Here is a 16,420-nt window from a genome sequence, read left to right on the forward strand (position 1 = left end):
CTTTGCCAGCTTCCTTAGGTGAAAGAAGCTGGACTTAACCACCGCGCCTATTTGTTTGTCTAGTTTAAAATCACCGTCCATCCTAAAACCCAGGTTCAAGACGGTTGGCTTTACAGACAATGCCAGTGGACCCAAGTCAACAAAGGGAGGTTCACGGCAGCCATTGGGGCCAAACAAAATCACCTCTGTCTTCTCTTCATTAAGTCCCAGAAAGTTTAAGGCCATCCAGGACTTAATGTCCTCAAGACAAGACAGGTACAACGAGATTTGTGTATGCAGCTTCCATCCAATGCCATAACTTAAACAACCAATAACATTTAGATACCCAGAGAAACATGATTTATAAAAAACAGTAAAACAGTAAAACAGTCTAAAGTGCAAATGTGTCTGTGCCGGGTCGATGTGCGACGTGACCATCTGAGGGAGACAGTTCATGGGGGGTAGGGGGCACTCTGCAGGGCCGGGTCAGAGCAGCTATAGCTCTGGGGATGAAGCTGTTCCTGAGTCTGGAGGTGCGGGTGTGGAAGGCCTTGTAACGTCTGCCGGAAGGTAGGAGTTCAAACAGACTATTACAAGGGTGTGAGGAGTCTTTATGGATGCTGACAGCTTTCCTGAGGCACCGTGTGTGGTAGATGCCCTCCAAGTCTGGTAGCTGTGTCCCAATTTTACTTCGGAGTCACGTTAGTGACTACGTGAAGAACCCGTCCAGCACGCATGCACGTATTGCGTTCACGCAGTGCAACAGCGACGCACGGGAGTACGGGCGCTCCCGCTACAAGCCTGAAGGAATGGACCGTTAGGTAAGTACTTACCTACAGGTTAAACTCGCATCTTTGCCTCTCTTTGTTGCTCCAGGGGAAACTGGAGACAGTAAAGCAGAACAGAGGGAAACGGCCCCCGTTCGACTCCAGGGAAGGAGCGTTCCGTCAGTGGAGGGGGGAGAGGCAGCACCTGGACCGCACACGCTGCGGACCACAGACACGGGTACTGCGCCGATGCCCAGTCCGCTAACAGCTGTCTGACCAACAGCAGCAGACTGGAGGGAAATTCAACACCGGCCGGTAACCCCTGCATACTCCCAACAAGGAGACTCGCCGCCCGAGAACCGCAGAAATGCCGCCCGAAAACGGCAGGCAGCCTCTTGAGCAAAGTCAGAACCAAACCTCGGGCTGGAGACAGACACGGAAGATGGAATCGGCACTTCAAACGAGGGCAAGTAAGTGTCTGTTTCTCCAAGCCTAGAGTAAGGTCATGGAGCCAAAAACTCCAGCGAGACTTGCCTCGGGAGCAGGGGCAAGTCCGCCAAGGGAGCATAACACTCCCACTCCAGTGCACTACAGCACTGGCCATCTCCCTTATCGAGGGATCGATGGCGACCAGGGCTGGGCTGGTCAAGAAGAGGGGTCACTGGCTGAACAACACCGGGAGTATGCTTGAGGTACAGGATCAGGAAGAGCTGCTGGGTGTGGCCGCTATGTGGCTCCACCACTAGCGAGATGGCTTTTCAGTCTCAACTGACGGCCAGCTTACTACCTGATCTTTTCAACAACAAAAAAACCTCTCCAAGACAGGTAGTAATGAGGCGTTGGATTTTATCACGCCTCCCCAAAATTGCATTTACTCAAAGTGCCCACCATTATTGGGGGTACATTGAGCATAGCATTTAAAAAACCCCCAAATATCTTAAATTGCATTTGATACCCCTGACGTCGGCTATAATTTTTGCATGCTCATTCCAGAGGGACAGGGTAGTATGGCAAAACACCTGACCCTACTGTTCACAGATGCTCCGCAACTTCTCAGGAAGTTATAAAACCTGCCCTCAACATAAAAAATTCACAGGACTGTGAGAACGCCGACCTCACAACCACAGATCCTGCTATCTGGCTAAGTTATCAAACCAAGCCTAAGAAACTGGATGAAGTATCCAAAAATTCGGCATCAAGAGGGCAGGGCCTGGAATGAGCACCACACAAAACCAGACAGCAGTGCCTCTACGCGTCCACCAGGGGCGTCTACTTAAGAGTACTGGTGAAAGCTCGGGGCCCGCATGCCAACCCCCAGTAAGCCCTTTCAGGCCAGGGTCCACCCCATGGAAAATGCGCCACCCCCCAACAACACCATCCCTACAGACAAGGAACCAGAAACCGAAGAAATGAACACACCACCAAACAACAGTGAAGACAGATAAGTATGGTTCCTACCATCACATAAAGGTGAAGGGTTTGTACTAACAGAGAGGGGGGGGGGGGGGGGGGAAATCACACCTGGTTGGGAAGCTATCACTCTTGGTAGTTATATACCAAAAAATATTCAAGGGGAATAGAATTAATATCTTGCCACCAGTTCAGCTTGCACCCCAAAGGGTCTACCCTCCCACTAAGAAACATGAGGGTCTAGCTACTGGGAAATATATACCAGGGGTCATAAGAAATCTCATATGAGCTTTTGGTACCAAAAAACCCCAAGATGGTGAATGTCGCACCATCATTGATTAACCACTTGAGTATTTCACCAGGTATACCCACTTATGGAATTTGTAACTACTACCATGGATTCCAAGGATACTTTATGATAGACATCGACTTTAAAGATGCATACTATTCAGTACCCTATTATATAAGATTTCGGATATACCACAATTTACCTGGATGGGGCAACCATGGCGAACATTGCCACTTTTCATTCACTGCACATCTCGCATGTGTATGTGACAAATAAACTTGACTTGACTTGACTTGAGTTGACTTATTATTGAATTGGCTTATATGAGCCGAAGCTATTCCAGAATTTCAAACCAGCCCTGACACTTAAGGAACATTTCGTCATGGCATGTCTATATATTAACGACAGACTATCCTTGGAATAGCTATATCAGCTGCATTAGCTACTAACTTATTTTAGCCTGGGCTCTGTCATATTATCCAGATATCTATGTTGACCCCATCCACAACATTGTCTATCTGGTATTCATTTATGCTATCAGTTATGGTAACATTTAACCACCTATCAACTACATGGCAAAAGTAATTGGGATAGTAGCAGCATTACCAGCTACTGAACATTGTACCTTTCCAATGAGCTGAGATACTAGTGTTCAAACTATATCCCATACCTAGAATATGGTGGCAAATGGACTAATCTGGAGTTGTCATCACTATAGACACTGGGCATTAAACCTAGTTAGAAATATTGAGTATGTACTATTGAGTATATTCATCGGACTGGCTGCAAGGCCACAATTGGGCCGACCTCGGGGGTTTTCAGAGGAAGAGGACTTAACATTCTGGTGCCTTTCCCCACAGCGGAAATTTGATTCTGCTGTGGGGGGGGGGGGAGGGGGGGGGGGGGGGAGGGGGGGGGGGGGGGGGGGGGGACGTTTGTGTAGAACTCTATATGTTGAGTCCATTTTTCTTTATTTGTTAACATTTTTCTATGGTATGCAAACATATTATCTATTTTTGTAAAGCACTTTGGTGTCAATGCGAGTTGACTTAAAACGTGCTATATAAATAAAACTTACTTATATTGGGCAAGCATATTGCTCAGTAGTGCACCGTATTGCATGTTCGTTTATAAATGAACAACATCACAGTGGTGACATATACCAAACCACTTGGGCGGAATAAAATCAATATTATGTGACAATTTATTTAACAATTGGTAACCGTATATCGTCAAACATGTTTGACCATCAGTAACTTACCTATCAGGTGAGCTAAATACTGTAAACGAACATTCAAACCAAAAATATTTGCTGAGATTACAAAGCAATATGGACACCAGTTATCGATTACCTTATATTCCAATTGAATCGCCACGTACCAATGTATGTCGCATGAAACCAACTCAAGGCAGCGGCATAGAAACATAGAAACATAGAAAGTAGGTGCGAGAGTAGACCACCAGGTCCGTCGAGCCCGCACTGCCATTCGCTCATGGCTGAACACTAAACAGACACACTTACCCACAAACAGTAGACACAAGACACAGAACACAAGACACTACCCTCCCCTTTATACCGCTATCACCCCTCTCCACCCCAAGAACCGCGTGATCTCCTGGGGGAGGCAAAAAAACGGATAAAAACCCAGGTCCAATTCGGGGAAAAAATCCGGGCATGGATATATTTCCGCGTATTGAGGTGGGGGGGGGGGGGACTAATCTCTATGTTCTCCCCTTCTTTCTACGCATATCCACTAGGGAACATACCTGGGAAAAAACTGCTCAAACTCAGGAACTACACATTCAACTACAACAAAACCTGTACTGGAGTTCCTGGCAGGCCTTCACCACAATGAAGGACTCAGCTACTGCGCCATCAATATAGCCAGAAGTACTCTGTCAGCCTACTCAACTCAGGCACCACGACAACAGGGCAAGGGTACCACCCACTGGTGATCAAATTCAGGAGAGGTATATTCAATTCCCATTCCCCAGAACTAGGTACACCCAAATTGGGATGTCAGTGAGGTCCTGACGTACCTTAGGGGATGATCACCAGCCAGGTCCCTCACCCTGGAACAGCCTACCCTGAAGATGGATATGCTGACGGCCTTACCTCAGCACAAAGACCCAGTTCTTCCATCTACTGCGATTGGACAACATGGTGATAACACCAGATAGTGTCACATTTCCCATTCAGGGGCTGGCCAAACAGAGCAGACCAGGAACATCAGGCCCAGTCATGGAATTCCGGGCATACCCACCTGAGCCACGGTTATGTGTCATGACCCACTTAATGAACTACATTGACACAATAAGAAATACCCGAGGGAGAGGAAAAAGCCTTATGGGCCAGCCACAAGAAACCTCATGGTCGGGTGACGAGCTAAACTATCGCTAGTGGCTCAAGCAGGTACTGGGAGTTGCTGGAGTAAATACTAACGTGTATAAATCTTATTCCACCAGGGCAGCTTCCACGTCAGTGACTAAGAGGATGGACGTGCCTATGGACCACATCCTGGCTACAGCGGGGTGGTCTAGGGAGTATACGTTCCAAACGTTGTAACACGCCACTGGCAGAACCTGTATCGGTTGCAGAAATAACATTAGAATCTGCAAATATATAATTTAAGCCCGGGGGAGCATTTGCTTGTTATTGTTAATAACACCATTATTGTTTTTACAAACAGATTCATGGTTGATTACGATAACATACTTCCTCCCTCGAATTACTTCAGCAGCGAGTGAAGTGTGAACTGTTACACGGTTTGAAATCACAGAGCTTTAAAATCTTCACGTAGTCACTCACGTGACTCCGAAGTAAAATAGTAAGATTAAACGAGAACTTACCAGTTTGAAGTTTGATCTGTATTTTATGAGGAGTTACGATGAGGGATTATGTGCCCACCCTCAATAATAGAGATCAAACTGGTAACTAAGCTCTCCTTTTCTTTACTATGTTTATTTCAATAATAGACAATAGGTGCAGGAGTAGGCCACTTGGCCCTTCGAGCCAGCACCGCCATCCAATGTGATCATGGCTGATCATCCCCAATCAGTACCCCGTTCCTGCCTTCTCCCCATATCCCCTGACTCCACTATCTTTAAGAGATATGAGGTGCTGTTCCTCCAGATTGCGTGTGGCCTCACTCTGACAATGGGGGCTCTTGGAGACAATGGTGACGTTTCGGGTCGAGACTCTTCTTCAGACTGATGCAGTCTTGCTCTTGTTAGACTTCCCAAACTGCAACACCTCAAATTGTATATTAATGGACGAGGGGATTGAAGGCTTTGTGGCCAAGTTTGTAGATGGTGCTAAGATAGGTGGAGGGGCAGGTAGTGTAGAGAAAGCAGGGACTCTGCAGAAGGACTTGGACAGGTTGGGAGAGTGGGCAGTGAAGTGGTAGATGGAATATAGTGTAGCAAAGTGTGGAGTCATGCATGTTGGTCGTAGGAATATAGGCATAGACTATTTTCTAAATGGGGGGAGAATCCAGAAATCGGTGCAAATTAGTTTGGGAGCTGGTGCAGGATTCCCAAAGAGTTAATTTGCAAGTTGAATCGGTAGTAAGGAAGGCAAATTCAATGCTAATATTTATATCAAGAGGACTGGAATACACAAACAGATGTAATGCTGAGGTTCTATAAGGCGCTGGTCAGGCCACATTTGGTGGACTGTGAGCAAATTTGGGCCCCATTTCTGAGAAAGGATGTGTTAGCTCTGGAGAGGGTCCAAAGGATGTTTACAAGAATGATTCAATGAATGAGTAGGTTAGCATATGATGAGCATGTGTCAGCACTGGGCCTGTACTCGCTGGAGTTTAGAAGAATGAGGGGGGACCTCATTGAAACGTACAGAATAATGAAAGGCAGAGATAGAGTGGACGTGGAGAGGATGTTTCCACTAGTGGGAGAGTCTAGGACTAGAGGTCATAGCCTCAGAATTAGAGGGTGCTCTTTTAGAAAGGAGGTGAGGAGGAACTTCTTTAGTCAGAGGGTGATGAATCTGTGGAAATCATTTCCACAGAGGGTTGTGGAGGCCAAGTCAGTGGATATTTTTAAGGCAGAGATAGACAAATTATTGGTTAGGTAAACACAAAATGCTGGAGTAACTCAGCGGGTCAGGCAGCATCTCTGGAGAGAAGGAATAGGTAGGTGACGTCTTGGGTCGAGACCCTTCCTCAGACTTGATTAGAACGGGTGTCAAGGGTTATGGGGAGAAGGCAGGAAAATGGGATTAGGAGGCAGAGATTAGCCATTATTGAATTGCAGAGTAGACTCGATGGGCCGAATGGCTTAATTCTACTCCTGTAATGTGAATGTGAGGAGGCCCAGGACGGAAAGGCCAGTGTGGGAATGGGAAGGGGAGTTAAAATGGAGATCCAGCAGGCCTTGGCGGACCGAGCTCAAGTGTTCAGCGAAACAGTTCACGAGTCTATGTTTGGTCTCGCCGATGTACAGGAGCTCACATCAAGAACACCAGATGCTGTCGATGAGGTTGGAGAAGGTGCAAGTGAACCTCTGCCTCACCTGAAAGGATTGTCGGGGTCCTTGGACAGAGTCGAGGGAGGAGGTATAGGGACAGGTGTTGCATCTTCTGCGGTTGCAGGGGAAGGTACCTGGGGAGGGGATGGTTTGTGTGGGAAGGGATGAGTTAACCAGGGAGTTGCGGAGGGAACACGGTGGAGATTGGAAGATGTGACTAGTGATGGGATCCCATTGGTGGTGACGGAAGTGTCAGAGGGTGAAGTGTTGGATGCGGAGGTGGGGGGAGGGGGGAGGGGGGTGAAAGGTGAGGACCAGAGGGACTCAGTCCTTGATCCATCTCGGGGAGCGGGGGGAATGAGATCAGAACTAGGACACAGGAGATGTGGGTGGGGGATCCATCTCTGACAGAAGATGGAATCCTCAGAGGGCGGTGGAGGCCGGTTCTCTGGATACTATCAAGAGAGAGCTAGATAGGGCTCTTAAAAATAGCGGAGTCAGGGGATATGGGGAGAAGGCAGGAACGGGGTACTGATTGGGGATGATCAGCCATGATCATATTGAATGGCGGTGCTGGTTCGAAGGGCCGAATGGCCTTCTCCTGCACCTATTGTCTATTGTGACGAAAGAGCATCTCAGATACTTCAGGTTGTGAAGTTCAGGGGTTCAGAAGAGATGGTGTTCAGGGCTAAGTGTTCGGCTGGCAACCGGAAGGTAGCCGGTTCGAATCCCGCTTGGAGTGCATACTGTCGTTGTGTCCTTGGGCAAGACACTTCACCCACCTTTGCCTGTGTGTGAATGTGTGTGAGTGATTGGTGGTGGTCGGAGGGGCCGTAGGCGCAGATTGGCAGCCACGCTTCCGTCAGTCTGCCCAGGGCAGCTGTGGCTACAGAAGTAGCTTACCACCACCGAGTGTGACTGAGGAGTGAATGAATAATGCGATGTAAAGCGCCCTGAGTATTAGAAAGGCGCTATATAAATCCCATCCATTATTATTATTATTATTATGGTGCAGATAGGAGGATTTAACGCTGTGAACAGCAAATGGGAACAGGTGGTGAGAGGGTTTACGGAGCCACAGCCCGGGGGAGGGGGAGGTCCAAGACAGTACTGGATGAATCACTGACGCTGCCAGCCCTGGGTGGTGGCACCTCACCTCCTGGTCCTAGGGTAGCGATGTGTCTACAGAATGAGGGACAGGTATAGAGGCCAGAGTATCTACACACCTGGGGACAGGTGTAGACACCAGAATATTTACAGGTGTGAGCACCTGAGTATCTACGGGGTGAGTGGGGAGGACAGACTAGAGTCATAGACCCATACAGTGTGTGGAAACAGGCCCTTCGGCCCTACCTGCCCTTGCCGCCCAACAAACCCCATCTACAAATGCTGCCGTTGTTTCAGATGAAGGGGCTGAGTTCTTTCCTCATTATATCTCCTTCATTATAATCCGTCTACGCTCCCCACATGTGTAATGAAGCCAATATGTGCTTTTAGCTCAGCTTATTATTCTGCATGTTTTACTTTCTCGGGAGTTTTCATGAGATTTCCATTCAACGATGTTTGAAGCAGAAAGGGCGATCTCTGGAGTCAAGTCTGAAGTGCGGCGGGGTTTGGGAGAAGGTCGTTCGCCCCCGGTATTCCCTCTCCCTCCCGAGGGGGGTCTGGTCGCGGTGGAGCAGGCGTGGTCAACGGGAACAGATCCGTGGCATGTGGCGATCAGCCACCACCACAGCGCCAGCGAGTGGACAAGCAACACATACAGGTGTTGCAATCTGAAACACAGCAACTGAGACAGAGGGAGAGGGACAGAGGGGGGGAGACAGAGAGAGGGGGAGAGGGAGGGAGAGATAGAGAGAGAGGGAGGGAGAGAGAGACAGAGGGAGAGAGACAGAGGGAGAGAGGGAGAGATAGAGGGAGAGAGAGACAGAGGGAGAGATAGAGGGAGTGAGACAGAGAGACACAGAGAGACATACTGAGAGACAGAGGGAGGGAGGGAGAGAGAGACAGAGGGAGAGACAGAGGGAGGGAGGGAGAGAGACAGAGGGGGAGAGATAGAGGGAGAGAGACTGGGAGACAGAGGGAGAGACAGAGGGAGAGAGACTGGGAGACAGAGGGAGAGAGAGGGAGAGACAGAGGGAGAGACAGAGGGAGAGAGACAGAGGGAGAGAGACAGAGGGAGGGAGGGAGAGAGACAGAGGGAGAGATAGAGACACAGAGAGACAGAGGGAGGGAGAGAGAGACAGAGGGAGAGAGACAGAGGGGGAGAGATAGAGGGAGAGAGACAGACAGAGGGAGAGATAGAGACACAGAGAGACATACTGAGAGACAGAGGGAGGGAGGGAGAGAGAGACAGAGGGAGAGAGACAGAGAGAGAGGGAGAGTGAGAGGGAGAGACAGAGGGAGAGACAGAGAGAGGGAGGTGGGGGCGACCAGTTCCCTGACGTCAGCAGAGCCACTGAGGGCTGGGCTTTAGCGCTGGAGACTGAGAAAGACGGAGAGAGACTGAGAGAGACGGGCAGAGACGAGGAGGGGAGAGACGAGACGGGCGCTGCGAGCGGCGCGGACACTTGAAGTTTGTCCATGAATCTTCCCGCGGGCGCCGGCGATGAAGCGGCTTCTCCTCTGCTGCCTGGTGGCCGCCGTCACTCCCCAGGTGAGCTGTGACCCGGGCTGGGGTTCATTCTCTGGAGGATAGAGAGAGAGTGTGTGAAGTAGGTGTGGGTCACCTCTACATAACACAGAGTGAGTGCTGGAGTAACTCAGCGGGTCAGGCAGCATCTGTGGAGAACATGGATAGGTGACGTTTCAGGTCGAGACCCTTCACCAGATAACCCCACTACAATGTAGTTGGCGGATTGGGGGGGGGGGGGGGGGGGGGGGGTGAAGAAGGGTCTCGACCAAAAAAATTTCACCCATTCCTTCTCTCCAGTGTTAATTGTTTTCAATATAAAGGTTATTACGGTCTATTATTGCATCATTTCATCAATTTGATCAACTTGTCTTTATTTATTTTAAATCACATACAGAATATTAGCGAGTTGATGCTTCACATTCAGTGATGTTTTGTGTGGTTGAACAAGAGGTTTTGTTGTTTCCATCTGGTGTTAGGGTGATGGGTGAGAGGATTGGGCGACGTTTCGGGTCGAGACCCTTCCTCAGCCCCACCATATTCATGCTACCCCCTTGTCCACGTGATGGGACATTGTACACAGGGACATCCAGTGTCTGTTCCAGCCGCTGTACTTTACAGAGAAGAAAGTCAACAATTATGTACCGGCGTCGAATAACAGCAGGAACGTCAGCTCGCTTTGGGATTACAATTCTGGGTGGGTGTATGGAACCAACTGTTAAAGCAGGTAAAGGTACACAAAATTGCTGGGGAAACTCAGCGGGTGCAGCAGCATCTATGGAGCGAAGGAAATAGGCGACGTTTCGGGCCGAAACCCTTCTTCAGACTCTTCAGACACTAAAGCAGGTAGTTGAGGCTGGGACTATCGCAATGTTTATGAAACTGTTCGACAGGTACATGGATAGGACAGGTTTGGAGGGATATGGACGGGACTAGTGGCAGGTGGGACTGGTGTAGCTGGGACATGTTGGTCGGTGTGGGCAAGTTGTGTGCAGGATCTGTTTCCACGCTGTATCTCTAAACTAAACTAAACCATGTGGTAGTTTCTCTGCTCCTCCAGGCACCGCTACTGGTGCTGAGACACCAACTGTACCGGCAACAACCCCACTGAGATTCCCACAACTGATTCCACTTGAAGCCAAGGTAAACATCAGGCTGAGGAACATTCCAGTGTTATCAAAGATCAAATCTGAAACAAGAGTCTGGAGATGGAAACACCACAAATAGACACAACATGTTGGAGCGGATTCAGCACACAGCTGCCACGTGGGTCCTCCCTCCACTCCACTCCCCCTCCCCAACTCCTCCCCCTCCCCCTGCCCTCCACCATCCCCCCCCCCCCCCCCACTCCACTCCCCCTCCCCAACTCCTCCCCCTCCCCTCCACTATCCCCCACCTCCCACCCCCCACCCCTCCCCCTCCCCAACTCCTCCCCCTCCCCCTGCCCCCCCCCCCCCCCCCCCCCACCACTCCCTCTCCCCAACTCCTCCCCCTCCCCCTGCCCTCCACCCCCCCCCACCACTCCCTCTCCCCCTCACCCTTCCCGCACACTAACACAACCCTACACACACACTACACACTAACACAACCCTACACACACTACACACTAACACAACCCTACACACACATTACACACTAACACTACCCTACACACACTAACACAACCCTACACACACTAACACAACCCTACACACACTACACACTAACACAACCCTACACACACCTACAAACCTGAAGATTGTTCTCCACCCATCTGCCAATCACCCCCTCACCTGTGGCCACCCATCAGTCACCTGTGTTTGTCCCCACGGCCTCTTTACCAGCGTCTTGCTCAAGATTCCAGCAGCTGCAGTTTCTTTGTGTTTAGTTTAGTTTAGATTAGAGATACAATGCAGAACCAGGCCCTTCGGCCCATCGGGTCGGCACCGACCAGCGATCCCCGCGCATTAACACTTTCCTACACACACTAGGGATAATTTTACATTTATACCTAGCCAATTAACCCAAACATCCGTACATCTTTGGAGTGTGGGAGGAAACCGGAGCACCTGGAGAAAACCCACGCAGGCCACGGGGAGAAGGTACAAACCCCGTACAGACAGCACCCGTAGTCAGGATGGAACCCGTGTCTCTGGCGCTGTGAGGCAGCAAATCTACCGCTGCGCCACCGTGCTGACCTGTGAATTAATTTTCAGACCGAGTAATGGTCTAGGAGAGATGGGTCCACGGGTTTGCCCACTGCTGCTTGACAATGTTCTCAGGGAGATGAGCCCAGCGGAGTCTGGTCAGGCCACCACCCCTCTGCTAAAAGATTAACTTTCCCGACTCCTTGATCTCACAGACTCTTGTCAGCCAGAAATATATTATCATCTCCAGGAAATGTATAACATTCTTTGCGTCTGCACAGCAGTCGGCCCTTAAACAGATGTGTGACAGGTAATGTTTCACTCCTGTGGAGAGTAGTTACCCAGTGGAGGTGCAGGTAGAGGCAACACACAACACGGCACAAAGGGGTCACCTGCCAATGGACTCACGGGCCACATCATTCCTTCAATAAGAATGAAAAAGTCTTGTTTAATTACCACTGTTAATAAATCTGCATTCTTTCAAGAATCCTTTGTAAAATTGTTAAATTATGGAATGTTTGAGCTTAGGCCTTTCTGGCCACGATCTCAGTAACTTTGCCTCCAAGAACCTTTGATTACCCCTCCACACCACCCCCCAACCCCCCCCCCCCCCCCCCACCAGCCTCTCCACCTCCTTCTCCCCCTCCACTCCCCACTCCACCATCCTCCCCACCCCTCCCCTCCACTCGCCCCCACCCCCTCCACACACCCCCCCACCATCCCCTCCCCACCCCACCAGCCCCCTCCCCCTCCAAGAATCTTTGATCACCCAGGCATTGGTCTGAATCCAAGCTTGCTTCATATATTTTTCTAAAATCCGCTGTGACTTGTGTTTGTTTCTTCAGTAACATTCAAACCATGTGTGGCAAGGATGTGTATGGGCGATGACCCAGCGAGTTACAGGGCTCCTCAGTCACCTCCACGTGGAGGTTATTGCAGACGGATGACATGAACTTGCTTGCCTGACCTCTGCACGATGTAAATGTCAAGCTGCCGGCCCTGCTGCCAATACTTGTGCTTGGGGCACGGTGACCATTACAGGTGATCAAGGTTAAAGGTTCAAGGTGAAAGGGAAAGATTTAATAGGAATCTGAGGGGCAACTTTTCCACACAAAGGGTGGTGGGTGTGTGGAACAAGCTGCCAGGGGAGGTAGTTGCGGCTGGGACTATCCCAACGTTTAAGAAATACTTAGACAGGTACATGGATAGGACAGGTTTGGAGCCAAACGCAGGCAGGTGGGACTAGTGTAGCTGGGACATATTGGTCGGCATGGACAAGTTGGGCTGAAGGGCCTGTTTCTGTGCTGTATCTATTTAGAAACATAGAAAATAGGTGCAGGAGTAGGCCATTTGGCGCTTCGAGCCTGCACCGCCATTCAATATGATCATGGCTGATCATCCAACTCAGTATCCTGTACCTGCCTTCTCTCCATACTCCCTGATCCCTTTAGCCACAAGGGCCACATCTAACTCTCTTAAATATAGCCAATGAACTGGCTTCAACTACCTTCTGTGGCAGAGAGTTCCAGAGATTCACCACTCTGTGTGAAAAAAGTTTTTCTCATCTCGGTCCTAAAGGATTTCCCCTTTATCCTTAAACTGTGACCCCTTGTTCTGGACTTCCCCAACATCGGGAACAATCTTCCTGCATCTAGCCTGTCCAACCCCTTAAGAATTTTGTAAGTTTCTATAAGATCCCCCCTCAATCTTCTAAATTCTAGCGAGTACAAACCGAGTCTATCCAGTCTTTCTTCATATGAAAGTCCTGACATCCCAGGAATCAGTCTGGTGAACCTTCTCTGTACTCCCTCTATGGCAAGAACGTCTTTCCTCAGATTTGGAGACCAAAACTGTACGCAATACTCCAGGTGTGGTCTCACCAATACCCTGTACAACTGCAGTAGAACCTCCCTGCTCCTATACTCAAATCCTTTTGCTATGAATGCTAACATACCATTCGCTTTCTTCACTGCCTGCTGCACCTGCATGCCCACTTTTAATGACTGGTGTACCATGACACCCAGGTCTCGTTGCATCTCCCCTTTCCTAATCGGCCACCATTCAGATAATTTGGTGGGTGTATGTACATGACTATGTGCGGAGTAGGTTGTTCACAAAGAGGGTTGTGAATACCTGGTGATGGAGGTGATGGTGGTGCCAGACACAGTAATAGCATTTACAAGATGCTTTAACAGGTACTTGAGAGGAGAGGCCTCGAGGGCAATGGGCCTAATGTGGACCAGCGTTGATGGGCATCGCATTTGTGTGGGGTGGGGTGTGTGGGGGTGTGTGTGTGTGTGTGGGGTGTGTGTGGGGTGTGGTGTGTGTGTGGGGTGGGGTGTGTGTGTGTGTGGGGTGTGTGTGGGGTGTGTGTGTGGGGTGTGTGTGTGGGGTGTGTGTGTGGGGTGTGTGTGTGGGGTGTGTGTGTGGGGTGTATGTGTGGGGTGTGTGTGTGGGTGGGGTGTGTTGGGGGGGGGGGTGGGGTGTGTGGGGGGTGTGTGTGTGTGGGGTGTGTGTGTGGGGTGTGGGTGTGGGGTGTGTGTGGGGTGTGTGTGTGGGTGGGGTGTGTGTGTGGGGTGTGTGTGGGGTGTGTGTGGGGTGTGTGTGTGGGGTGTGTGTGGGGTGTGTGTGTGGGGTGTGTGTGTGGGGTGTGTGTGTGGGGTGTGTGTGTGGGGTGTGTGTGTGGGGTGTGTGTGTGGGGTGTGTGTGTGGGGTGTGTGTGTGGGGTGTGTGTGGGGTGGTGTGTGTGGGGTGTGTGTGTGGGGTGTGTGTGTGTGGGTGTGTGTGTGGGGGTGTGTGTGTGTGTGTGTGTGTGGGTGTGTGTGTGGGGTGTGTGTGGTGTGTGTGTGGTGTGTGTGGGTGGTGTGTGTGTGTGGTGTGTGGGTGTGTGGGTGTGGGTGTGTGGTGGGTGTGTGTGTGTGGGGTGTGTGTGTGTGGTGTGTGTGGTGTGGTGGGTGTGTGGTGTGGTGTGTGTGGGGTGGGTGTGTGTGGGTGTGTGTGGGGTGTGTGGGGGTGTGTGTGTGGGGTGTGTGGTGTGGGGTGTGGGGTGGGGTGTGGGGGTGTGTGTGGGGTGGGTGTGTGTGTGGGGGTGTGTGTGGGTGGGGTGTGTATGGGGGTGTGTGTGTGGGGTGGGTGGGTGTGGGTGGGGTGTGTGTGTGGGGTGTGTGTGTTGGGGTGGGGTGGGGTGTGGGGGTGGGGGGTGTTTGGGGGGTGTGGGGGGGTGGGGGGTGTGGGGTGTGTGTGTGGGGGTGGGTGTGTGTGGGGGGTGTGGGGTGGGGTGGGGTGTGTGTGTGGGGTGTGTGTGTGGGGTGAGGTGTTTGTGTGGGGTGTGTGTGTGGGGTGGGGGGAGCAAATTTGCTTTTACCATCTCACTGTTGCCGGGGTGGGGTGGGGAGTTGGGCTTGGTGTGGGGATGGGCTTGGTGTGGGGGGATGGGCTTGGTGTGGGGATGAGCGGAGGGGTAGAGCCAGGACACAGCACGGTGTTGCTGGTTTATTTTTTCAAGGTATATTCAGCCTTGGATCCACAACACGCCCACCACTTCCTGGAGTTAATGGGGACCAACATCCTGGAGCCCATGTTATTGGAGCTTTTTCTGTGCTGTTTGTTCTCCTCTGTCCACAGTTAGTTCCGGGACGGTCCAGACCACAGAGCGGGCTGGTCCAGACCACATGAGACCAACGCTGGGAGCACATGGGACTGAGAGTGCAGGAGTTTATGATCTTCAGAGAGGGAGGAAGGCCACTGAGCAATGAAGACAGCGGTAAATACCGTCATGTCCATCAGTCTTATCATTTAGTGTAGAAACAAGGAACTGCAGATGCTGGTTTACCAAAAATCTGCTGAGTTACTCCAGAGTGCTGGAGTAACTCAGCAGATCAGGCAGCATCTGTGGACAACACAGATAGGTGATGTTTCAGGTCTGAAGAAGGGTCCCCATCCGAAATGTCACCTATCCATGTTCTCCACAGATGCTGCCTGACCCGCTGAGTTACTCCAGCACTCTGTGAAACGTCACCTATCCATGTTCTCCACAGATGCTGCCTGACCCGCTGAGTTACTCCAGCATTTTCTGTCTATTCCTAATATCTTCAGATCCGTTACCATCGACCTCTCACTCACTGTCCCACACAGCATCTGGCTCTTTGATGAATCGCCAACTGCTTTGGACAGAATGATAAGAAGCAGAGAGATACCTGACAATTTGGATGAAACCTGTGGCAACAAGTTGAACTTGCTCACAATTGCATAGATCTCCTTGTGTTTTGAGGAGAGGTGAACTCTGCGGTGAAATTACTGCTTCTGTTGTGAGACTTCAGCAGTGGGTCAGGGGTTTAAAGTTAACCACATTCTAAATGGTCACACACGTTAACACTCCCTATAAGTAAGTAACTACACATTCAATATTTGATATTGTCATGAAAAACTTGCTAATATAAATTTGAAGAAGCTAGTGGGTGTCATGGTGGGGCAGCGGGTGGAACCGCTGGTGATTTAGCGGGACTCTATTCCATGGAGCGCAGGAGGATGAGGGGTGATCTTATAGAGGTGTATAAAATCATGAGAGGAATAGATCGGGTAGACGCACAGTCTCTTGCCCAGAGTAGGGGGATCGAGGACCAGAGGACATAGGTTCAAGGTGAAGGGGAAAGATTTAAAAGGAATCTGGGGGGTAACTTTTCCACACAGAGGGTGGTGGGTGTACGTAACAAGCTGCCAGAGGAGGTAGTTG

General features: G+C 50.5%; 1 protein-coding gene across 1 annotated transcript in view; it reads left to right on the forward strand.

Annotated features, from left to right (window-relative positions):
* Window positions 1–9,327: 9,327 nt before the first annotated feature.
* Window positions 9,328–16,420, forward strand: part of ccn4 (cellular communication network factor 4) — a 35,689-nt gene continuing 28,596 nt past the window's right edge. Inside the window, exon 1 of the mRNA XM_033020372.1 lies at window positions 9,328–9,586. Coding sequence (XP_032876263.1) covers window positions 9,539–9,586 — 48 coding nt within the window. The 5' untranslated portion in view covers window positions 9,328–9,538. The remainder of the gene's footprint in view (window positions 9,587–16,420) is intronic.

Source organism: Amblyraja radiata, chromosome 4 (assembly GCF_010909765.2).
Source record: "Amblyraja radiata isolate CabotCenter1 chromosome 4, sAmbRad1.1.pri, whole genome shotgun sequence".
Lineage (NCBI taxonomy): Eukaryota > Metazoa > Chordata > Chondrichthyes > Rajiformes > Rajidae > Amblyraja > Amblyraja radiata.